General features: G+C 39.0%; 1 protein-coding gene across 4 annotated transcripts in view; it reads right to left on the reverse strand.

The window, feature by feature from the left end:
- The window catches only part of LOC131430940 (calcium uptake protein 3, mitochondrial), a 229,629-nt gene extending 203,023 nt beyond the window's left edge, over positions 1–26,606 (reverse strand). For all 4 annotated transcript variants that reach the window (XM_058596241.1, XM_058596239.1, XM_058596240.1 and 1 more), the window contains exon 1: positions 26,393–26,606. In XM_058596241.1, the coding sequence (XP_058452224.1) occupies positions 26,393–26,605 (213 nt within the window). In that variant the 5' untranslated portion in view covers position 26,606. The remainder of the gene's footprint in view (positions 1–26,392) is intronic.
- Between the last annotated feature and the right edge of the window lie 276 nt (positions 26,607–26,882).

Here is a 26,882-nt window from a genome sequence, read left to right on the forward strand (position 1 = left end):
TTCACTTGTCACAACTATCTAGACGTGGTTGTGACTTGCGGGTGATACGCAATGAAACCAGAAAATTGGTTTGCCGTTAAATAGGAACACTTCTGGGGGCTGCAGTTTGGGACGTACGTGCGACGAAGGACTTGTTTTGGCGCGGATGACTGCAAGGAAGGAGTAGCAAGCAAGTAACAACGAAGGCAGCAGCCACTACCAGTCAGTCAGTCAGTCAGTCAGTTTGTTAGTCTGTCTGTTTGACTGTATGTCTGCCGGTCTACCAGCCAGCCCCGTCGATGAGTGAGTTGTTGGATGTGTCAGCCAATCCGGCTTTAGTTATGAATGGATAGGATGTGGTGCATCGATCGAGAACCAGTTGTCTCACCTTGTGAGCCTTGTCAGGTGGCACCAGCAATGAAACGGATGTCGCAAACGGGAGGATGTCCCATGTTGGGAATTGTGTCTCGATTTTTAAACGATTCAAGATGCACTGAGAAGGGGTTAAATTTGTTCTGTATGCGGAAAGATTTTCATCATTTGGTTACTATTCAGATAGAGAATTTATGGCTTTAGAAAAGTTGTACAGGGTCCGGCACTCGAAGTGTAACCAATTAAAAAGGCCATAAATTCAGTTTGGAAAATTACTTTTACTTAATTCAAAGTACAAAATGTGTAAAAATAATACAAAATTCAGAATCAATTCACTTTTGCTCGATATGACCACCTTTTGCCTTGACTATGGCCTTGAGATGGTCAAAAAACGAATCGCAAGTTGCCGAATGTGACTTGCAGGTATTTTGGCCCACTCGCGGACAATAACTTTTTTCAGCGTCTCGAGACTGGTGTATCTTTTAGTTCGGACTTTGCTCTCCAAAATGGCCCAAAGAGAATAATCCATTGGATTCGCATCTGATGAATTCGAGAGCCATTGTGTGGACGTGATGAAGTTCGGAACGTTGTTTTTCAGCCATTCTTGGTTCACTCGAGCTTTGTGAGACGGTGCCGAGTCCTGCTGAAACGTCCATGGTCTGCCACCGAAATGTTTGTCTGCCCACGGCTTCAAAGCAACCTCCAGAATACTTATTCGATAATATGTCGCATTTACCTTGACGCCAGGCTCGATGCAAACGATTGGAGAGCGCCCATCTGCGGTTACAGCGGCCCAAACCATTATCTGTTGCGGGTGCTGCCTCCTGGTGGCCAATCGATGACTCAAATTCTCGTATGAACGGTCGGTCAAGTAAACCCTATCGTTTTGAGAGTTTACGAATTGCTCAATTGGAAAAATTTTCTCGTCAGAAAATACAATGTTCGGAAATTGACCGCTTTCGGCCAAACGAAGCAACTCCTTCGCTCTCTCAAGTCAAGATTTTTTTTTCGCGTTCACTTTTGGCAAAATGCTTTCTTGCGCTTGTAAACAATACAACTCCGAACTGTCATTTAGCAAATTTCTAGAGAGCTGATGCCCGTGCGTCAGCTGCGCGAGCGGTCTGAAGTTGGTTACACTTCGAGTGCCGGACTCTGTAGATCATGTTTAAACAAGAAACACTTTAAAGTGGTGTCGAGATATGAAGCATTGTTTGTTGGGGACCCCTAAAATCAAATTTTTTCATCATAAATTTCTTCAATGAACTTTTAGAATTTTCATATGTTTTACAATAATATTTTAATCATCAAAATCAGTGTTGGGAAAATCCTGATCAGAAAAAGTTCATTTTATTATCATTCGTGAACAATATTTTCAAGAGATTTTGTATAAAACATAGTGACTGAAAAAAAACCTCCGAAATTTTCATTCATGAAACAAGCATCCACAAAACTCAGAACCTCAAAGATCACAAGTGATTTTTCGTATCAGCGAAACTTAATAACGAAATATCGCTTAACCGCTAATCGAAAGGGAGAAGAGTGTCCGATCATATTTCGATGCTGAATTATCACTACGTTTCAGTTCGACACCGTTGTGAGATTTAATTATTATATTTTCAGCAATAATAGTATCTCTACTGAATAAATTCGAAACTGAATCGCAATTGAGAAATTATGGCTGCAATATTTTCGATGTACGTAGGGCAAAGTTCCGAAATCGGTAGTCGGATCCCGATGAAGTTCAGGAATATTATATGGGGCCATAAGACCTTCTACTTGAACCTTAATTCGTGAAATTCTGTCAAACCGCCCTGTAAATTTTCCACTTATCGCGCTTTAGTTCCGAAACCAAAAGTCGGATCGAGATGAAATGTTACGGAAAATTTTACAAAACTACAAGATTCATTTGAATCTTATTTTGTGAAAATTGGTTCAGCCATTTCGGAGAAAATTAGGAGCACATTTTTTCCTAAATTTTCACATATTTTCCTGTATCTCCGGAACCAAAAGTCGAATCCAAATGAAATTCAATAGCAGGCTATGGGTCTATAAGAACTTTCATTTGAAGCGAAGTTTGTGAAAATCGGTTCAGTCGATTAAAAATCGGTTTTCACAGAGATTATATAGCCTTTCTGAATGAGAAAGGCAAACATAATTTTTCTTTCAACTATACTAAATTCTTTTACATAGTCTTTATAACCACCTAAATCATTGCAGAAAATACCAAATCGATCGGACCGATCGTTTCTGAGATGAATATTATTGAAAATTATCAAGAGATTTTTTCTTATTCCCTTCCCAAAAGTAAGGCTAGAGATAAAAAAGGTGATGAAAACTGTTTCTTTGGCCATAAATCACGCTAAAAAAAATCATAAAATTTGAGCCAAATAAAAAAGTTCAAAAATTAAAATTCAAAAAAATCTGTCATTTACGGTGGAATCGCTCAGCAGAAACATTCAGTTATCAACCAATTAGTTTACTTTCTTCGTATGTATTTTTTCTGAAAAAAAAATTTTTAGTTAAAGATGATGTCTGTTATATTGAACTCCCCTTTTTTTTAGTGAACTTACTACAGCTCTCCTCCATGATTACCAGTACGACCACCTCTGAGTAGTGTAGAAAGTATCTGTGCTCTTCAAAAATGATCGATACCCACATTTGGTACATGCGCCAAACTTGGTGACGATTTGTTTGGTTGTTTCGTAGTTATGCTAAAACTTGCATACATTCGCGTTCATAGGCAGATAAAGATTATTGTCCCATAGTTCTTTAAGTATCCCGGCGAAATAGAACCAGATCTTTGGAAATTAATATAATTTTGCGTTGCATTCAAATTAACGATAGCAACACTATCTAGCACGACCTTCAAATTATTGCAAATTATTACAAAAAAATGAGAGATGAAAACTGATTTTTCTTCTCCAAGTCTGAATCCTTACCCCTCTCTTGTTTGTCGACAAACAAGAAAATGTTGCAATAAACATCCGTTTTTAGAGGAAATTGCTACGTATTCCACCCTTTCTCTGCAATGAATATCTAAGCTCGTGGAGAAATATAAAAAAATAGGTTTATGACCACCTCTGAATTGTAAAAATACACTGTACCAAGTTTGGTGATGATTTACTGTGTTGTTATGGAACTTTGCTGATATATACAAACAATTTGACTTCCAACCACTTTATAAGCTATCCTTTTACGCGTATAAATATACTGACGATCATCTCTTAGTTGTTATAATCATATGTGCCTGTGGGAAAATGTCGGTTGTTCGCAAACTCCAATTAAACACCCCCTCCCCCCTCCCTTAAAATATCCAACCTATCAACATAAATAATACCATGTGCCAAGTTAGGTGAGGTACTGCAGTACTTAGCAAGAAGTATCATTTCATGGACAATTCTATCAACTTCCTTTTTTAGAGGCACTCATTATATCCACCCCCCACAAATACCCTTAATACCTTATTTGAGTTTTTTCAAAATACATGTATGGTCTTCAAAAAGTATCGATTCTCTTTAGATTAGATAAATTTCGAAATTGCCTCCCATATTAAGGACGCTTGCTACACACTTTCTCCCTGAAAATGTCCTAATGATATTCTCTGAAGAGCAAGAAATATCTGTGCCAAGTTTGATAGCAATCCGTTGAAAAGTTCCGGAGTTATGTCGTCACAAACATTAAACGCCTTTTTTTAAGGCACATGCTACATCCGCCCCCCCACATAATCATATCTACGGTATGAAAAAGTATCTATGGTCTTCAAAACGTATCGATTCTTACCAAATTAGATAAATTTTGTCATGACCCCCTGTTAAGGCTACTTGCTACGCTCCCTGTCCCGCTAAAATACCCTTATGACCATCTCTGAAGAGCAATAACTAAATATGGTGTTTCAGTAGTTCCGTCTTGTTGAAACCAAATATCAGGTATGTCCAATTCTTCCATTTTGGGCGGAACAAATCGTTAGTCACCACACGATAGCGTTCGCCATTCACAGTAACATTCCGCTCATCATCGCCTTTGAAGGAGTACGACCCGATGATGCCACCGGCCCATAATCCACGCCAAAAAATGACTTTTACGGGATGCATTGGTAGCTCTTGCAATGCTTCAGGGAGGTCTTCACTCGAGATGCGGCAATTTTGCTTGTTGACGTATCAATTTAACCAGAAATGAGCTTCGTTGCTGAACATAATTTTTCGATAAAAAAGTGTATCTCTTAACCTCTTTACCGAGTTTGATAATGACACAAGACACGATTCACGCGTGATCTGTCAAAAACAGTGTTGCCAAAAAGATACCAGCAAAAAAATCACCCTTTAGTTAGTAAGTTACCAAATAAATTCCTTTGTAACCATTACACTTTACATGTAGGTTACAATTTTCCGTACAAAAAAAAATCACAGAATTGCGGAAGCAAATGGTGTCTTAATGGTAATAACAGGGTGGCAAGTGAATTAGCGATTTCAATTTCCCTTTTTTTCCCGGTTTTCCCGGTGCGCGAGACTAAAAATTCCCGGTTTTTTAACATGTCCAAAAAACATCGAGAGTTGAGAAACAACTATTTTTCGGGTATCTCTTTGAAACTACGATTAAAACTCTCATCCAATTCCCTACACAAAAATCTCAGAATTGCGGAAGCAAATGATGTCTTCATGGTAATAACCAAATCATATATATATAACAGGGCTGAAAAGTCACCACTTGTGGCTGAACACCCAATTTAAATCTTAATAATTTAATTTTAACTCATATTCCAATAAATAGTTATAATAAAAAAAAAAAAAAAAAAAAAAAAAAAACTCTCATCCACAGTTTGTCCAAACGTTCATCTTCTGAACCAACAGTATCATCCAGCCCAATGTATTCCATCTTTATTTCGTCTTTTACTTCGCCAGTAACTTCGATGTAGCAATAGGATTAAATCAAGAATCACGTATCTCCAACGGTGATGAAAGTGATCAGTCTGGCATTTCATGCAGGAATGAAGCAACAAAATTCTTGCAAATTTCTTGAAAAATCAACACAATTTATTTAAACTTCTTGCTTTTTTCCAAGAATGCTCTTAAGCGCAGCTTTCACATCATATTTGACGATTATTGGTGGTGTTTTGTAGTTTTCCAGAAATAACATCCGTTATTTAAAAGCCTAATGATGAAAAATTAAAATTTAAAGTCTTACAATTAAAATTAAAATAATTATTTTTCGAACTATTCAATCTTTTTCAAGACTACCACTGAACCAGTCTTTTAAAGGCTATCTGGATAATCAGTCCTTCTTAAAACTTATGCAAGTTAGGAGTGTATTCTAGAAATCGACAAAACCGTTCATTTCAAAGAACTGTTGAAAACTTGGTAGTTGTACCGAAAGAATTAGTTCTATTGAACCGTTCTTTCGTTTTCTGAAACTTTGTATGTTCCTTCGAAAATAATATGAGAGCTATAAATTATATTTTGTAGTAAACAGATTCAATAATAGTGAAGTCTTTTAGCATGTAATCTACCAATAATCATTCTCTTTTGTATACATTTTCAAAGTACGCGAACTTCTACCACAAACCCGATTCCTTCTAACAAGTGACTAACGAGTTCTAAGTGACGTCTCGTGACTAAATTTACGGGTTGTGCACTGCTTATATGGTATGATATCAGAACCGTTTCGACGTTGCAACTGAGCCAGCAATTTGTTTTCAACTGCCATAAGCATAAACCACTGAAACCTCTCCTGAATGTGTGCATACAAGTTCTCACAGAGTTGACAGTTTGATCAGTTGTGCAGTGCACGAGGTGCACATGAGGACCATTGCTAACAACATATACGATATCCCTTCAGAGATGGGTTTTGGCCTTCTATAATTCTTAAATTGCACGCTTGTCACTTTGGAAAAACCACAACAATCTATGCCTCTAGTGACTGAGATTATCTAAATTTGATTCTCTTATCATCGACACTGAACAGGTTCTTCCGAACTCTGAAAAACCAGTTTCAGCTGTCAAAGAAGGAAATCAAATACTCCTTGCAAACGGTGGATAAAATGAAAGTCGACAGTTTTGTCGATTTTGTAAATCCTATTGAACAACAAGTACTGTCACAATTTCACATTACTGAGACAAATTTTGGTGAAATTGGTGGAATCACTAGTTGGCAACTAAAAACACGGCTCCTAAGAATTCTTTAAAAAAATATAAAACATGTTACCTGATGTTACTTTTACCATTATGCATACTTATTCTGAAATTTGAAGACAAACACTAGAAAAGGTTCTAAGTGCAAATGACAGTTCCTCTTTCTTTACTCTTTCTTTCGATTATTACGGTCCTATAGGCAATCCTTCTATCTTACACTTTGCATGGAATAACGACTGAAACTATCAACATTCGATTTGCTTTTTAAAAAAATGTTGGAAAATACAGGAATACGCCGTAAACATTGAAAGAGAAAATAAACAAAGAGAAACTGTCATTTGCACTTGGGATCTTTTCTAATATTTGTCGAGATTTAATAGAAATCCAGCAGGAACATCCAAATTATCCTTATTTTTCATTATGAGCATTCATTGTGCTGTTATTGATGGCAACTAAGAAAGCTCTTATTTATTTAAAATCGCTGAGGTGTTGGCTCCAGTTTCAATGGATTGTGCACCATTGAACCTGTGAGGGATAATAAGAAGTTTCAAAACTTGTTCTGAACTCCTAGTTCAAACACAAAATGGGCTTCATCTTTTCATTTGTTGTACCAGGAAAATCATGATGCTGAAAATCGTTACTAAGATTAGGACTAGTAAATTTTTTCCCGGATTTGTACTAAAATTCCCGACTTTTTCCCGGTTTTTCCCGGTAAAATCAAATTCCAACTTTTTCCCGGTTTTCCCGATTTTCCCGGTCACTTGCCACCTTGTAATAACCAAATCATGTACACTGAAGTCTTTTTTTATGCGAATTTACGTACCGCATAAAAAAACCGCATAACTCTGAAAATTCGCATAAAAAAACCGCATAACTCTGAAACTTCGCATTAAAAAAACCGCATAACTCTGAAAATTCGCATAAAAAAGTCGCGTAAAAAAACCGCATAAAAAAAGACCGCATAAAAAAGACCTCAGTGTATATAATAGGACTGAAAAGGGACCACTGGTGACTGAACACCCAACTTATTTCTTAACAATTTAAATTTTTTTCATATTGCAATAAGCAATACATTTAAAAAACCGTATTCTTTTTTACAATAACTAGTTTTACGATTTCGCTAACAAGCAGTTTGGTGTTCTAGCATCATCTTCCACACATCACACCAGTAAAGACTGTCCCAGAAAGTATGGACGCAAACAAAAACCGCTGCCATTTCGCAATGGTTCAGAATCTGTCAATTTTTATGGCTGCGTCCTGTTGTTTACACTCTTCTCTAACCAATTGTGCAGTTGTTTATTCGTTTTCATTAGTTTGTTTCGGAATGCGTGGGATTTCAGCAGAACAACGTCGAAAAATTGTGTACAAATGGTGCACAGAACGCGGACTGTCACTGAGAAAGATAGCAAAAATGGAATATATTAAATGTTTATATCCTCTTATAAACAGAAATTCTAAGCTTTGTCTAAAAAACAAATTGTTAATTTATAAACAAATTTTCAGACCAGCCATGCTTTATGCAGTACCAATTTGGTCAAGTTGTTGTTCCACCAGGAAGAAAACGCTTCAAAGGATTCAAAATAAAATTCTGAAAATGATTTTGAAGCGTCCTCCCTGGTTTAGTACAAATGAGTTACACAGACTCACAAATATAGAACCATTAGATGTAATGTCACATAATATTAAAGGCAAATTCCGACAAAAATCGATGCAATCTTCAATTGAATCGATTCGCTCTCTGTATTAGTTAGTAAGTTAGTATATAAGTTCCTTTTCCCCATTACACAATACAAGTAGGTTTAGAATTTTCCCTACACAAAAATCTCAGAATTGCGGAAGCAAATAATGTCCTCAAGGCAATAACCAAATCATATATATAATAGGGCTGAAAAGTCGTCACTTGTGGCTGAACACCTAATTTAAATCTTAATAATTTAATTTTAACTCATATTCCAATAAATAGTTATTCAAAAAAAAAAATATAGCAAAAATGGAAGTAAGTGAAAAAGCCGTGTGAAATGCAAGCAGGAAGTTCGGTGGGGACAACCTTTGAGGATAAAACGAGAACGGGTCGAAAAAAAGGTCCTGCTAACCCTCAGTTGGATAAACGTATACTGAAGGCGTTCGAGCAAAAGAAGGAGGTTTCAGTTCGGGATGTGGCCAAAAAAGTGGGCACTTCGAAGTCAAATGTTCTTTGTTTGTATCTTCGAACCTATAAGAAGCAGAAACAACCAAAACGTAGTCCGAAACAAAAAGCATCGATCAGGCCGAGGGTTCGCAAGCTGTACAATACGATTCTTGCTGGAAATTTGAACTGCATAATCATGGACGACGAAACCTACGTGAAACTCGATTACAAATCCTTGCCGGGGCCACAATATTATACGGTGCGAGAAGGGCAAGTGTTAAACCAGTCGGAGACATCGATTGAAGTCGAAAAATTTTGTAAGAAAGTTATGGTCTGGCAAGCAATTTGAAGCTACGGTAAGATTTCGAAACCCTGAACAGCGAAATATACATCAAGGAATGTTTACAAAAACGACTTCTACCCATGATTCGAAGCCACAAGGATCCTGTTGTATTCTGGCCAGATCTTGCTTCTTGCCACTACACGAAATCAACGGTAGAATGGTACACTACCAAAAATGTCACTTTCGTCCCAAAAGACATGAATCCACCAAATTGCTCACAACTTCGACCAATTGAGGAATTTTGGGCATTAACGAAGGTACATCTCGGCAGCCGAAACCATTCAATTGTCGCCAAGAATTCAGTACGGAATTTAATGAAGAAACGTTCGCAAGAAGGTGCGCCAGGCTAAGTAGCAAATGTAAAGAATAATATTCTGTTGTTGTAGTCTAATATTTTCAGTATATCGAATAAAATTTGAATATCATTTGCCGTTTCAACCTTCCGAGCGAACGGACGTGATTTGGATTTACTGCAAAAGCATTGAAAACCAGTTGTGTGTGTGTGATAAAGTGGTCGGACGATCGAAACGATATTGTGTGATAGACAATAGTGCTTTTTCCTCTGAGAGGTTTTTTTCGCATTATATAATAGAACAGTGCCTTATTGTGAGCGGTGGATCGAAACGGTACCGTTAGCCGGTTATTGTTTCGGCGATCAAGGCCAAGTGTGCGGATTATAAACAAGCGGCCATTGTGTGAGGATTATAAATAAGTGTGCTTTTTCCTCTCGGAGGTTTTTTGCACATCATCAAAGCGGCGATACGCCGACCGACGAAGACCAGCTTGGTGTCCCCCGTTGGATCTTAAGTTAAGTACCGTTACTTCGATTATTCGTTTTTGACCATTATATTTCCCCCCGAATTACTTGTTTCTGCGCGGAAGTAGTTCCGCGACATGTCTAATTTAAGTCCTGCCCCCCCCCCCCCCCCGCTCCCGATGTTCAAATGGAGACTTCCCTTGTCTGTAAAATGTCCCGCATAAAGAGCTATCCTGATGGGCTCGCACTACCGGCCGGGCCTTACGCGGTCTATTTCCGGACCAAATCAAGAGAAAAAAATTTAAATATTTTAAAAATATCGCGAGACCTGTTTTCGCGATATAATACTATAAAAAGTATTGATAGAATACGGCCAGACAAGCTCAGGGTCCTGTTTACCAGCTCTAAACAGGCTAATGAGCTTGTTCAAAAGGATCCCTTTACGCAGGAGTACCGCGTCTACGTGCCCGCTCGCGAAGTAGAAATCGACGGTGTGGTCACCGATGCGAGTTTGACTTGCGAGGATATTCTTAAGTACGGGGCGGGTTGTTTTAAGGACCCCTCACTTAAGAATGTCAAGATACTGGATTGCAAGCGATTGCATTCAGTATCGATCGCAGGGGATGGAACAAAGTCTTATCCCCAATCAGACTCTTATCGTGTGACCTTCGCCGGCACTGCTTTGCCCAACTACATCCTCTTGGACCGGGTTCGTTTGCCTGTTCGTTTATTTGTACCCCGGATAATGAATTGTACCAATTGCAAACAACTGGGGCATACAGCTACCCATTGCAGCAATAAGCCACGTTGTGCTAACTGTGGGGAAGCTCATGCGGACGGCTCTTGCGGTAAGGATGCTGAAAAGTGTCTCTACTGTAAGGAGGGTCCACATGACCTCTCTGATTGTCCCGCTTACAAACTGCGAGGTGATCGAATGAAGCGTTCCCTAAAGGAGCACTCCAAGCGTTCCTTCGCAGAGATGCTTAAAAGTGCCACCCCTCCTAAACAGACAACGAATCCATATGCCTGCTTGTCGACTGACGAGAGCGATTCTGACGACCCTTTGGAAGGTCCATCTTCAGCGGTCCCTCATAGCTGTAGGAAAAGAATGAATAAATCTTCTCATAAGCTACCTAGTAAGGGTTCGAAGGTGTCTTCCGAAGGGCTTCGAAAAGTTACAGCTAACGGGAATCGGGAAAAATCACCGAAGCAAAAAGCTCCTGGTCTCGGAAAACTCAATTCCGAGATGGAATTCCCACCACTTCCAGGGACTACAAAATCCCCAAGCGTCCCTAAAAATCCACCAGAGAACCAACTAGGTGCTGGACTTATCAAGTTTTCTGATGTTGTGGACTGGATTTTTACAACTTTCAATATTTCAGACCCTCTTAGAAGCATTTTAATTGCTTTCATGCCTACAGTAAAAACATATTTGAAGCAGTTGACTGCAAATTGGCCCCTTCTTTCAGCGATTGTATCTTTCGATGGCTAAATCATCCACCGAGGTCACGGATCTAATCACTGTTTTACAGTGGAATTGTAGAAGTATTATCCCAAAAATAGATTCATTTAAATTTCTAGTAAATAATCTGAAATGTGACGCATTTGCATTGTGCGAAACTTGGTTAACTTCTGAAATACCCTTAAACTCCCACGATTTTAACATTATTCGCCTGGATCGAGATGATCCCTACGGAGGAGTACTTTTAGGGATCAAAAAGTGCTATTCTTTTTATCGAATTAACCTCCCCTCGATACCAGGTATTGAAGTTGTCGCATGTCATGTTACAATCAAAGGTAAAGACCTTTGTATTGCTTCCATCTACATTCCCCCAAGAGCCTCGGTTGGGCATCGGCGACTCAGTGATATCATTGAGCTCCTTCCCGCACCGACGTTGGTTTTGGGAGACTTTAACTCACACGGTACGGGATGGGGCTGTCTTCACGATGATAACAGATCAGCTATGATCCATGATATCTGCGATAACTTCAATATGACAATATTGAATACGGGAGAAATGACACGGATTCCTGCACCACCAGCAAGACCAAGTGCGCTGGATTTATCCTTTTGCTCGACATCGCTACGGTTGGATTGCACGTGGGAGGTAATTCCTGATCCCCACGGTAGCGATCACCTACCGATCGTAATATCAATCACCAGCGGCTCAAAACCATCGAAGACAGTCAATGTTTCGTACGACCTCACACGAAATATTGATTGGAATAGCTATGCGACCTCGATATCTGAGAAACTTGAAAGAACTCAACAACTTCCTCCGGAGGAAGAGTACACGTTTGTGGCTGGCTTGATTCTCGACACCGCGACTCAAGCTCAGACGAAACGTGTACCCGGCGCGAAAACTAACATCCGTCCTCCCAACCCGTGGTGGGACAAAGAGTGCACAAATTTAAACGCGGAGAGAGCCTCCGCGTATAAAATATTCAGAAAAAATGGAACACCTGATAATTACCGGAATTAGCGGCGTTAGACGTTAAAACTAAGAACTTGATTAGAGCCAAGAAACGCGGTTACTGGCGTCGGTTTATAGACGGCTTAACGAAAGAAACATCTATGAGCACTCTTTGGAACACAGCCCGACGAATGCGCAATCATAACACCACGAATGAAAGCGAGGAATATTCCAACCGCTGGATATTCGATTTCGCTAAAAAAGTATGCCCAGACTCTGTACCGGAACAGAAGATCACCAGCGCCGCGACACCAAACACAAACGAAACACCGTTTTCGATGGTAGAGCTCTCACTTGCACTCTTGTCATGTAACAATAAAGCCCCGGGATTAGACAGAATAAAATTCAACTTGTTGAAAAATCTGCCTGACCCCGCCAAAAGGCGCTTGTTGAGTTTATTCAATAAGTTCCTTGAGGGCAACATTGTTCCACATGACTGGAGACAAGTGAAAGTGATCGCCATTCAAAAACCAGGAAAATCAGCCACCGATCACAATTCGTATCGGCCGATTGCTATGCTTTCCTGTATCCGGAAATTGTTCGAAAAAATGATTCTCTTCCGTCTAGACAATTGGGTCGAAACTAATGGCTTACTTTCAGATACACAATTTGGTTTCCGCAGAGGCAAAGGAACGAACGATTGTTTGGCGTTGCTCTCAACCGAAATTCAAATGGCATTCGCTCGTAAGGAACAAATGGCGTCAGTTTTCCTAGACATCAAGGGGGCTTTTGACTCAGTTTCCATAAACATCCTATCTGAGAAGCTGCATCAGCATGGTCTTTCGCCAGTTTTGAACAACTTTTTACATAATCTATTGTCTGAGAAACATATGTATTTCGCGCATGGTGATTTGTCGACAATACGATTCAGTTACATGGGTCTTCCTCAGGGCTCATGCTTAAGCCCCCTTTTATACAATTTTTACGTAAACGACATCGATAAATGTATCAACACATCTTGCACGCTAAGACAACTTGCCGATGACAGCGTTGTGTCTATTATAGGACCCAAAGCTGGCGATCTGCAAGGGCCGTTACAAGATACTCTTGCCAACTTATCCACATGGGCTCTTCAAATGGGTATCGAGTTCTCTACGGAGAAAACTGAGCTGGTTGTATTTTCAAGGAAGCGAGAACCAGCACAACTACAGCTTCAACTAGGGGGTGAAAACATAGCTCAGGTCTTCACATTTAAATATCTCGGGGTCTGGTTCGACTTCAAAGGCACATGGGGATGTCACATTAGGTATATGAAACGAAAATGCCAACAAAGAATCAACTTTCTTCGTACAATAACCGGATCGTGGTGGGGTGCCCATCCAGGAGACCTGATCAGGCTGTACCAAACAACGATATTGTCCGTGATGGAATACGGATGCTTTTGCTTCCGATCCGCGGCGAACACTCATTTCATCAAGCTGGAAAGAATTCAGTATCGTTGTTTGCGTATTGCCTTGGGTTGCATGCAATCGACTCATACGATGAGCCTCGAAGTGCTGGCGGGCGTTCTCCCATTGAAAAACCGGTTCTGGGATCTCTCATATCGTTTACTCATTCGATGCGACATTTTGAATCCTCTGGTGATTGAAAATTTCGAAAGGTTAGTTGAGCTCAATTCTCAAACCCGTTTTATGTCCTTGTATTTTGATTACATGGCTCAGAATATTAATCCTTCTTCGTTTCACTAATAGTACTGTTGTTGTACCGTTGAATTCCACTATGTTATATCACGTCATTACACTCTCACAAAGTCACTATTTTCACAGTCACTATTTTTCCGAAAGTGTATAAAACGTTATAATACAGATACGTATTTCGGAGTGCTATTTGCATCCTTCTTCAGTGTATCGGTTTTATAAGTTTAATAAACTTATAAAACCGATACACTGAAGAAGGATGCAAATAGCACTCCGAAATACGTATCTGTATTATAACGTTTTATACACTTTCGGAAAAATAGTGACTGTGAAAATAGTGACTTTGTGAGAGTGTAATGACGTGATATAACATAGTGGAATTCAACGGTACAACAACAGTACTATTAGTGACAACATTCTACTAACAGCTCAAACAGAAATTTAGCTTCTTCGTTTGTTTCCAACCGTGCTCATTTCTTGGATAGTTCTGATTCTACTGTGTTTTTCGATACTTCCATGAGAAAAGAGATTCGTGGAATTCCGGATCACGTGCGCCCTCAAGTGGCCCCAAATATTTTTTATAATAAATTTAGAACAGTCAACTGTGAAAAGGTGTTTTACACTGACGGATCAAACATCAACGAGTCCACAGGCTTCGGTATCTTCAATCAAAACATCACCGCTTCGTACAAACTCAGTGATCCGGCTTCAGTTTACGTCGCAGAATTAGCTGCTATTCAGTACACCCTCGAGATCATTGAAACCTCGCCCAAAGACCATTACTTCATTGTCACGGACAGTCTAAGCTCAATAGAAGCTCTCCGGGCAATGAAGCCAGGAAAGTACCCCCCTTATTTTCTGGGGAAAATACGGGAACACTTGAGAACTTTATCTGAACGGTCTTATTCAATATCGTTAGTCTGGGTCCCTTCGCATTGTTCCATTCCGGGAAATGAAAAGGCAGACTCATTGGCTAAGGTGGGCGCATTAGAAGGTGATATTTATGAAAGACCAATCTGCTTCAATGAATTTTTCAGTATTTCTCGTCAGAAAACTCTCGAAAGTTGGCAAACTTCATGGACGAATGACGAACTGGGACGATGGCTACACTCCATTATTCCTAAGGTATCAACGAAACCGTGGTTCAAGGGGATGAACGTGAGTCGTGATTTCATTCGCGTTATGTCTCGGCTCATGTCAAATCACTATACATTCAACGCACATCTCCGGCGTATCGGGATCGTGGAGAACGGGCTCTGCACCTGTGGCGACGGTTATCAGGACATCGAGCATGTCGTGTGGTCGTGCGTAGAGTATCGCGACGCCAGGTCGAAGCTACTGGAATCCCTCAGGGCCCGAGGTAGACCGCCTGAAGTTCCGGTTCGGGATGTGTTGGCGAGTCGGGATAGCTCATATATGCTTCTGATATACGAGTTTCTCAAACACATTAATATACAAGTGTAATCTGTTACATCTGGCTTAGAAAGTTCCTCCTATTTATCGACGTTGTTTCAACTGTGGCTAAGAATAATCTTCACCTGCAGGTTCGACACTAACTTCCGCCGATTATCCCGATTCCTCATCTGTCCACCATCTTCATCGGAACTAACAAGATCTTTGTGCTGTCACTAACCTTTTCGCTTCCCCCCTCCCCGTCTCTTCACCATCTCGATGTCAACTAATTAGATCTCTGTCGTTTTAGTCAATTCATTCCCATATCCCCTTTTTACTCCGTTTTCCGCAATATTTACTTCGCTATTTTTTTTTCTCATTTTTTTCTGTAACAACACCATCATCGCCCACGGAAACTTACCAACAGCATGCGGGCCATCCGCCGGGTATTCGTAACCTGGGGGTGTTTCCCGCGGACCCACACGGACCGAAGAATGCGGCCAACATGAACATTCACCAACGCCATATGGAAGACTCTCATGAAATATTCAATTCACCGGCCACTGCCGATCACCAGCTGAAGGCTGGATCTGCCAAAGTCAACCATTGCGACCCAAATATGACATTACTCAATGATACAAGCCTAGTTTTAAGTTAGTCGTAAATTAAAATTAGTAAAAGCCCTTGGCATCTTAGAGCTTAAGCAGTGTGCCTTAAACATTATATTCTTGAATAAAAAAAAAAAATTTGAATATCAACACTTGCGAATTATTTAGAGCGACATCAAAGTGCGTCCATACTTTCTGGGACAGTCTTTATCGCGGCAGCGTTCAGCTTATTTTTTTTATTTTAAAACATGTAATATCATATCATCTAGTAGTTTTAGGGATCATCGAAAAAAATTCCCGAACATTTCAAATTTCTACTGGAGCAAGAACGAGTTCATTTTGCCCTCATCAATTTGTGCTCGCCAAAAATAAATGACAATTTCGATTGCCAAAAAACTTGTCAAACACATAAAATGCAATCACCGAAATAATCATTTACTGTATCGTAGGGATGGTACTCGGAAGGCAAAGTATCGATACCTCGGGTATCGGGATACCAAAATTTGAGTATCGATACAAGGTATCGAAAGGCAATAAAGTATCGATACCTGTAAGTATCAATTGATACTTGCGCAGAAATCATTTCAAAATAAAATAAAATCGTCGACTGTGGCGTTATTTTATGATGTACAGAAAGCAAAAAAGAATTGTAATGTGAATAAAAATTAGAAGTACTGAATATCAAATGCAATAATTTTCTGTTTTCAAGAAATATTGCAGATTAATCACACGATATTACATCAAAACAACGTAGTATGTAGTTTACATCAGGTAAACTAAAAGCCAATTCCTATTTCTATTAATCAATCGTTATTAGACGCACTGAAAGAGAGTGCAATAAGTGTGAAAAATTGAAATGATTGAATTCTCTGAGAGTATGACCTTTATGTGCGTGTTTATAGTATGGTTTTCTCTCATTGCACTCTCTTTAAGCGCACCTGTGAGTCGAGGCGAGATTGTCGAGAACGAATTTTAACGACGGCTAGTCCACATCATACCAATACATTTCACGCAGCCCATCTGGGTTCGATTCCCAACCCCGCACATAGAGTTAGAAAGTTTTTTGGGCTCGAAGAGGGGAATGACCTTACGGTTGAAGCCTCTATAATTGAAACAAAAAAAATGTTCCGTCGTAATAAGAATTGATTTTAATCTGTTGCGATACTGTAAGTATCGAGACCAAAAGTATCGATACTAACAGTATCGATCTGATGCGATATCGATACCAAAAATACCCGATACTTTAAAGAAAGTATCGATACCTTAAAGTATCGACCTGGTATCGGACATCCCTACTGTATCGTAAACTAACCGAACACTGCGGTTTCCTTTACCATAGCTTCTATTAAGTTTTATTTCGAAATGTTAACCTCGAAATTCGTTTTAAATTGGGTCACACCGCACCGAAACCGCCTGTTCGATCCCCGAATGTGGCCGATCTTTCCGACACGGACAACAAAATCTTCGGACAGATGGGACAAACTCATTAGCCGGGCGTGGGTCAACCACCAACAACGAAAAAAAAACAACAATTCGTCCGTTGCCATCCAACTGATGGAGTCATTTCATCCGAATGCTCCGAAAGTGCAATGACCGGGAACTGATGTTCGTGTAGGAAAAGTAGCAAAAAGTAGTAGTTGCGGAAATTTTCCGGAATCGTTTCGATTTTTTTTACTTCTTGGGTTGCACATGGAAGACTCTCAAAATCACGGTGCAGAATTTTTATGTGAGCAAATTAATTTAATTTGATCTACCAACTGAAACGATACGGGAGTCATTTGTTGCTTGCTAATGTGACATTCATTGGTCGACAGATTCGCTGGCATTCGAAGCATCTAAAACTGATCTCATATTTTTTTTGCAAACCATCATAAGTGGAATAGCTCAATCCGGAGGTGCTAGACATCCGTGCTTTGCTTTTTTGCGGACATGCTTTTCAACTGGGTAGTAAATTAATAATGGTCATAAAACTGGGCAGAAGAGCAAATTCTTCGCGCCATGATAGAGCGAGTGCGTGATTTGAGTCATTCGAGCAATATTTTTGTGGCACGCTGTTAAAAAGTCGTAAAATTCAATAGAGAAAGCAATGATTCCGTCAGTTTTATATCAGCAGTTTTGGATTGTTGTGGCATTGGAATTATTTTGATTATTGCCGGTCGATATTTTAAATTTACTGCGGTGTTGATAACTCGTCATATGAAATTTTTCAATCTTGCTACCAAATATCCTCATCCTTAGGGAATAATTTCCGGAGACCTAAACAATTCGGTAGACGAATTAATTTCACTTCCACCTCCAGTAGAAAAAAAAATCGCCGCTAAACAAGATTAATGATATTTCATTTACAAACACGTTCGAATTTGAAGGTTAGTCCCGATTCTGCCCTCCGAAAAAAACAAACAGGTAGACCCTGAACAGAGCTCACGCCGCAACGTCCAAGAAAATATTAGAAAACATTAAATTTAATCACCTTCTCACACGCTTAAACGGCTTAACCGACAAGACAAACCGAAGCGGATCGAGCATGCGGTTACCGAAGCGTGTGAGAAGCATTCAACGCAAGCCGCATTTATCCCCGTTTAGCACGATAACGACGATTTATAACAAAATGCTATCGTGTTTGCTGCCTCCTGGATTATCTGGCGACTCATCTGTTAACGAGTGATTCCGATGATGATGTACACAAATCGCTTTATTTAATCTTTGTTTTGAAAGCAAGAACTCGACTCGATCACGTAACGGCCGGGGTATGATATAGGCAACTGAGTAGTGTGTAGCAATAAGAACCAGATATAGTAAATTTGTTTTCGCGTGTACGATGCGATGCAAGTGACTTTACGCGGTTCATAAAACTTTTTTGCGCATTCAGAGGCTAGGATAAAATGGTTCGAGTTCAGTGACTGATAATGGTGAGCAAACAAGTTTTACGATATGCATGCTGTCTAAAAATATATCAGGAATGATTCACACTGATTCAATGTTTACACTGAGAAAAATTCTCACTTCAATGCTACGTGAAAACGTATGTGATTTTTATCCATAGAACTTTTCTTGTAATACTTATGTGAAGTATAGATAGCACAGAATGAACTAATGAACTCTTAGTTTACAACTTTTTTCGTAGATTCTATAGAATAATTTAGTGAAATTTTTGCGAAGTTCATTTAAATTGTACTGTAAAATTGATTTCATCTGGACTTACTTTTTACCAGAATTTTACTTTATAGTCACATTATTTTCATGTAATTGTTACTAAGTACTATATTGAATCTTAATAATGTATATTGGTACTAAAAACTAATAAATTACATAGTCTATCGGAATTAGCATTGCGATAAAATTTTGTTCGTACGAAGATATTCTGAAAATTTTACATTTGAATGACATAAAATTTCGTTTCTGTTGAATCACTGGTGAAAAATATCAGAAATACAGAACGCATTGTTCTAAATGTATGATCTGATCCTTTCTCCGGAGCAGCTAAACTGAAGCAAACATTGTTCCCTATCAAGGAACGCATTCCGCTGGAACTAGTAGTTCAAGATGTGATTTCGTTAATCCACTTTTAGAAGATTGATGTGCTGGAACACAATCTAGAGGTTTTGCCTTTTGAACTCCACTGTGGAAAAACGAATTTAATTGTGTTTCAGTTTCGTATTTTTGGTGCACAGAATTCGCGTAATACCAATTCGTCATGCAAATAAGTTGTTGAGGGTTGATTTAGTAGAGCCTTTTAGTAAACTCAATAAATAGTACATTTGCTTATAAATTATACTTCTGCTTGGTACTAAAATTAGACCTGAAAGTATAATAGATATTAGCTAGACTTTATAACTTTCGATAAAACCAATGAGCAATTATTTACCCTAAAATCACTGTGACAAATACCGTTGAAAGGTCAAAAAGGATTTGGCCTATGTTGTTTGATCGGGGTTTTTCAACAGACGCCATATTGCGAGCACAGTAAAATGAACAGATTAAGTACGTGACACATACAAAACATGCAACAACAGCAATAATTCTGACATATTGTTTCATTTTCATAATCAATCATGGTTTTAACCTTTGAACCAAGGCCTGGAGGGCCGAATATCATATACCATTCGACTCAGCTCGACGAGCTGAGCAAGTGCCTGTTTGTGACAAATATTGTAACTCACTTTTCTCGGAGATGGCTAAACCGATTTTCACAAACTTAGATTCAAATGGAAGGTCTTGTAGTCTAATACAAAGCTCGTGAATATCATTTGGATCCGACTTCCGCTTCCGGAATTACAGGATGATATGCACCAAAAATGTGAAATTAATGCATTAAAAATGTGAAAAAAATTCACTCACTTTCCCAGGAGATGGCTGAATCGATTTTCACAAATTCAAATGAAAGGCCTTATGGTCCCATATACAGTTAATGAATTTAATTGAATTCGACTTCCGGTTCCGGAATTACAGGGTGATATGCACTAAAAATGTGAAAATAAGGTCACTCACTTTTCTAGAAGATGGCCGAACCGCCTTAGGATACCATAAGAATATTACAATTTTCATTCAGCATAAACCCCTGCTTCCGGAGGAAACGTACCGTTTGAGCCATTTTATTCTGATTCCTGATGATTCCTGCTTCCGGAGGTAGGGTATTTAGTGTAAAAATGTCAGTTTCAAGAATTGTTTTTATAAGCTACTTCTTTATATTTGCTAGTTGATTTCTTTAGTATTTTTAGTTTTTAATGAGAAAGGCATCATTACAACACTAGGTGGATTAAAACAGGTTTTTCACATAAGGTTAACGTGTGCATTTTTTTGAGAGGTTTTCGCCTTTCTCATGTAGAAAAGTTATGCAATCACTGTGAAAACTGAGTTTACATGTCATACATCATTCAAATCAGTTAGTCGAGATCACAAAATATCTGTGTTTAAGTATGTATGTGTGTATGTAACAAATAATGTCACTCAATTTTCTCAGAGATGGCTGAACCGATTTTCACAAACTCAGATTCAAATAAAAGGTCTTATGATACCATAGCCTGCTATTGAATTTAATCCGACTTCCGGTTCCGGACTTACAAGTTTATATGTGCAAATCTATGTGAAAACGCACACCCTTTTTTCTCAGGAATTTCATAACTGATTTTCATAAACTAAAATGTAAATTGAAGGTCTCGAAATTCTTTAAAAAGTCCCTGAAAAGCCGATCCGGATCCGACTTCCGGTTCCAATATTACATCACGATAAGTGAATTTTTTTTTAATTTCATGAGTATTTTTCAAAAGTGATGGCGAAGCGAGATGCAAATTTATATACGACTTACTGGTAAATTAATTTAGTTGGCAGATCTTGTTAGGTTATGAATATATGATCCTTTCGGACTCCTAGTCCCCGGTTGCCGGTTCCGAAATCACCGATAATTATGAAGAAAAAATCCAAAAACGGAACTAAATTCGATTGCCCAGCAACGGCTAAATCGATTTTCACAAATCTTGATTAAAATTAAAGCTTTCATTGTCCTAAAAGATACCGTGCAATTTCATCTAGATCCGACTTTCGGTTCCGTAATTATAGGGCGATGAGTGTCAAAACTTTCAAATCGTCAAACAAAATGACGATGCAAAACCGGTACGTGCTGGTACGAAAGAAGAAAACATCACCTTTGCTTGCTTTGCGAATTAGAAGCGTTTACGGGAGAACGAAAAGAGAGCAAAAACTTACGTTTGAAAAAAACATAACCGAATTATTCGGCCGTCATTACGAATGATTATATTGATAATAACAAAAATAAAAATTCATTCATGGAGTACGATTCATTTCTGCTTGAACATTACGAAATTTTTGACAGATATTTTGTGAACTTTTGCAAATCGACTTTAAAGGAAATCATTTGTTCGCCAGCGCATTGGTATGGTAAATATGCTCGTATGGTATGCTCGTCAATTCCTCTAAACGTTCGTTTTGATGGGGTAGAATCAACTTGTACATTTGATTCTTGTGAACTGTTTGCGCATCTGTTTTTGTTAACAGTACCGCCTCTGCCACGCAGGCTGAAACCGCCGCAAGGGACGTTCCTGTTAGTCTAGTGGATTTAAGCACATTTGCAATCACTCCGGATATGATCGTCACCGCTGCGAAAAGGTTGAAAAAGTCATACTCTACTGGACCTGATGGTATTCCAGCAGTAGTTTATAGTCGATGCGTCCACGTCTTGACTGATCCTTTGTGTGTGATATTCAATAAGTCGTTCGAGCAAGGCATATTTCCGACAATCTGGAAACAGTCTTATATGTTCGCAGTATTCAAAAGTGGCGATCGCCTAAATGTACGAAGTTACTGTGGTGTAACCAGTTTGTCAGCAGCGTCGAAGCTTTTTGAATTGGTAGTTAGCACTGTCGTACTTTCCAAAACTAAAACGTACATCTGTACTGACCAGCATGGTTCCATGCCTGGACGATCGGTGAACACGAACCTGTTGGATTTTACATCTACCTGTATCACTCGGATGGAAGAAAAATTTCAAATTGATGCAATTTATACTGATCTGAAAGCAGCGTTTGATCGAATAGATCATGAAAAACTTGTACAGGGTCCGGCACTCGAATTGTAACCAATTAAAAAGGCCATAAATTCAGTTTGGAAAATTACATTTACTTAATTCAAAGTACAAAATGTGTAAAAATTATACAAAATTCAGAATCAATTCACTTTCGCTCGATATGACCACCTTTTGCCTTGACTTGATGACTTGAGAGAGCGAAGGAGTTGCTTCGTTTGGCCGAATGTGACTTGCAGGTATTTTGGCCCACTCGCGGACAATAACTTTTTTCAGCGCCTCGAGACTGGTGTATCTTTTAGTTCAGACTTTGCTCTCCAAAATGGCCCAAAGAGAATAATCCATTGGATTCGTATCTGGTGAATTCGAGAGCCATTGTGTGGACGTGATGAAGTTCGGAACGTTGTTTTTCAGCCTTCTTGGTTCACTCGAGCTTTGTGAGACGGTGCCGAGTTCTGCTGAAACGTCCATGGTCTGCCACCGAGATGTTTGTCTGCCCACGGCTTCAAAGCAACCTCCAGAATACTTTCCCGATAATATGTCGCATTTACCTTGACGCCAGGCTCGATGAAAACGATTGGAGAGCGCCCATCTGCGGTTACAGCGGCCCAAACCATTATCTGTTGCGGGTGCTGCCTCCTGGTGGCCAATCGATGACTCAAATTCTCGTATGAACTGTCGGTCAAGTAAACCCTATCGTTTTGAGAGTTTACGAATTGCTCAATTGGAAAAATTTTCTCGTCAGAAAATACAATGTTCGGAAATTGACCGCTTTCGGCCAAACGAAGCAACTCCTTCGCTCTCTCAAGTCATCAAGTCAAGGCAAAAGGTGGTCATATCGAGCAAAAGTGAATTGATTCTGAATTTTGTATTATTTTTACACATTTTGTACTTTGAATTAGGTAAAAGTAATTTTCCAAACTGAATTTATGGCCTTTTTAATTGGTTACACTTCGAGTGCCGGACCCTGTAACAAAATTATCCCGACTAGGGGCTTCGAGAATGTTTGTTAAATGGCTGAGCTCTTATTTATGCGACAGAGTGCTACGTGTGCAGCTAGGCTCGTGTTTTTCTTCTCCTTTCACGAATAAATCTGGTGTTCCTCAGGGTATTAACCTAGGACCACTACTGTTTGTGCTGTTCTTCAACGACGCTACTTTACTACTTGGCGTTGGATGCAGACTGGTTTACGCTGATGACCTGAAGCTGTATCTGACAGTTCGGTCTATTGAGGATTGTGTTCGTCTCCAGGAACTTTTAAATATTTTTGTTGGCTGGTGTAGAATTTTTTTTAATTATTAGTACCGTGAAATGTCAAGTTATAACATTTCATCGCAAAACCAACCCCATAATATTCGACTATCAAATCGATGGACAAACTCTTGGAAGAGTCGACGTTGTCAATGACCTCGGCGTTTTGCTGGATGCTAAGCTTACCTTTAACCAAAACCGATCAACTTTGATTTCCAAAGCAACTCGACAACTCGGCTTCATAGCGAAAAGTAGCCGAGACTTCAAAGGCCCGTACTGTCTAAAAGCGCTATACTGTTCGTTGGTGCGTCCATTACTCGAAAATGCGTGTTTGGTTTGGAGCCCGTACCAACTCGTTTGGAACTTACGAATAGAACGTGTACAGAAGAGATTCGTCCGGTTGGCTTTGCGGCACCTCCCATGGCAAAACCCTCTGGATTTACCACCGTACCCTGACCGCTGTCGTCTGATTGGTGTGGAATCGTTAGAGCGACGAAGAAAGATGCAGCAAGCGTTACTTGTGGCTAAGGTAATCAATGGCGATATTGATTCACCAAAATTGTTATCTCTTCTTGACTTCCGTGCTTCTCAGCGATCTCTACGCTCGACGAGTCTACTTCAACCAAGATTTCATCGTACTACTTTCGGACAACATGAATCAATGACAGCATGTATACGTGCATTTTCCAAAGTTGAGCATCTCTTTGAATTTGGTGAACCGACGCACAAGTTCTCACAGAAATTATTAAGTGTATCCTTGTTATAAGTTTGTTCGTTGTACTTCGTGTTATTCATTAAGACTTTTAATGGTCAGATGAATTATTTTCACAAATAAACAAATAAACAAATATGCCCCAGCTATAGAATAGATTCCATTAGTGGTTTGGATTTCGAATCCCAAACTTTCGATAACTGATTGTTGAAAGAAGGTAAAATTCGATATTTGATTTACCGTTGGACAAATATGACAACTCTACCACCCATTCCAGTGAACCTGTAAAATCGATGAACCACATAATGTGGGTTGGGTTTCAATTTGGCATTTTGTTTAAGAAATGTTTCTGTCACAATGGCAATGCAATTCTTGTGAACTTTGAGAAAATTATAAAATTAAATTCATCTTCACTCGATTTTAAAGATCGAGCATTCCTATTTAAAGTGTTAAAAAAATTATTTAACATCATTGGTGCATTTTGAATTGGTGATATAATATACCCAATTTGAAAAGCCTCGAAAAGTGATGAAGTAGAATTCATTCGGATGATCATTTGAGAAAGCTGATTTTGTAGATAGATCATTTTTTCGTTATTTTGCCTCAATCAGTGTGGCAGATTTATCTGTCAATGGTTTGTTATTATTAGAAGAAAAAGTATTTCACGAAAAATCGAATACCGATCAAACTGAAAAAAGTTTATTTGGAAAAAAAAAAATTATCAAAATCTGCAAGCCTGTAATTACCCTCATCACCCTGTAGTTCCTGAACCGGAAGACGGATCTGATTACAAAACAAACTTTTATGGGATCTGTAGACCCTTCATTTGAATATTTGATAGAGAAAATCTGTTCAGCCATCTTCGAGAAAATTGAGTGAAATAATTCGACACACACATATATTTACTGATCTCTACGAACTGATTCGAACGGTATATGGGTGTAAAAAATTATGTTCTTTCAGAAATTATTGCAGTAAACAGTTCAAATCAATATAATTATTAAACTATTTTGAATTCGAAAATACTGCCATGTTTCTAATGCATATATCATATTCGAAAGATTATGTTGCCAAAAAAACGAACCGTGCTAAAATCGAATCGAGGCAAAATGTCACGAAAATGGATGCTATACAAAGTCTATTTGATGCCTAGAAACTATTGCATACAACCGTAATAAAAATTTCGTTTTAGTTTGCTCCGAAGCAACGCTTTATCATATAGAGCTTAAAATTCCTACTGTTTGAATAGAGGGAAAAGTCGCTTACACGAGAATATCGATATTTTCGTTAAAAATGGACGGATTTCAGTAATCTATGATTTTTTGATACCTTTTAGCGAGTGAAATCTAAACATCATTCAGTAATTTAAGTTAGAATAAATCGCAATAGTTCATTACCCTTTTAAACGAACTGCTTTGCTGAATTTGACCTTGACCTACAATTTGAGGACTTCTCTTGTTTCGATCGCTCTACCTGTCATATGTTTTTTAGCACAGATTATATCTGAGAGAGGTCTATCGTAGTCACTCAGTTGTACTAAAATCTTGCAGAGGAAGAATTGAAATTGTTTATCTCGGTAAAAATTTCGATAAAATATGCTCTTACACAGAAATATATCTTAATTATCAATACGTTCATAACTTCCGTTTGAAGGCCAACCTTTTTGTCAAATGAAATCACACGTTTACGTTTAAGCATTCGTTCATAATTTAAAATAAACAATGATGTCATTGATGTAGAAGATCACCAGCCAATTGTTTGTTTAGAAAATTTGTTGATTAGAAGACATAGGCAAAACACTGGCAGTTAGGAAGCATATGCTATTCCTTTTCAAATAAAAGAAAAAATCTGCTTCATATATATGTTGATCTCAATTATTCCAAATTTGGTAATATCAACTCTGTTTCCACCAATAGTTCGTTTCATTCATAATTGATGAATTCTCCCTAATTCAACTTGGCACTGCAACGCAATCATTCACCGTCACCCTCTGATACAGGATTCGTCATCGCAGCGAAACCTTTTTGACCAACAAATTGCGAAAAATTCCATCACAAAATAGCCATCGTCACCTACCTTGCGTAGCTGCAGTGCGTACACCCGTGGCTGCTGGCGATTTCGGGCGTAGGCCACGGCGGCCAAACTGCCCCCCACGAAACATAGGTATTTCACTGATGGATGCAGAATAAACCACTTCCGATTGGTTTCGGCACTGAAATTACGCACTACCGCGGTCAAATTCGGCCCGAACCGGGAGCACCGCACAAATTTATTTGTGTACATCGCCATTTTTGTTTCGGTACTAAAATATCGTTTTGACGTTTCGTACTAGCGTGAGAGTGAGCGCTACGAGATTGGGTGCCGAGCGTCCGCGTATAGACGCGCTTCTTGGCTCTCTGGCCGGTTGCGTGAGTGCCACATGTATACACAAAACAGCTGTTGGCGAGAGAATCGCGATGTTTTGCGGATTGAGTGTTTCTCTCCCAAACGCACGTGGTGCGCCGGGATGCCAGCTGGGCTGTCGTTAAAGAGCTAAGGATAACTCGTCAAAATGCAATTTGTACTT

Source organism: Malaya genurostris, chromosome 2 (genome assembly GCF_030247185.1).
Source record: "Malaya genurostris strain Urasoe2022 chromosome 2, Malgen_1.1, whole genome shotgun sequence".
Lineage (NCBI taxonomy): Eukaryota > Metazoa > Arthropoda > Insecta > Diptera > Culicidae > Malaya > Malaya genurostris.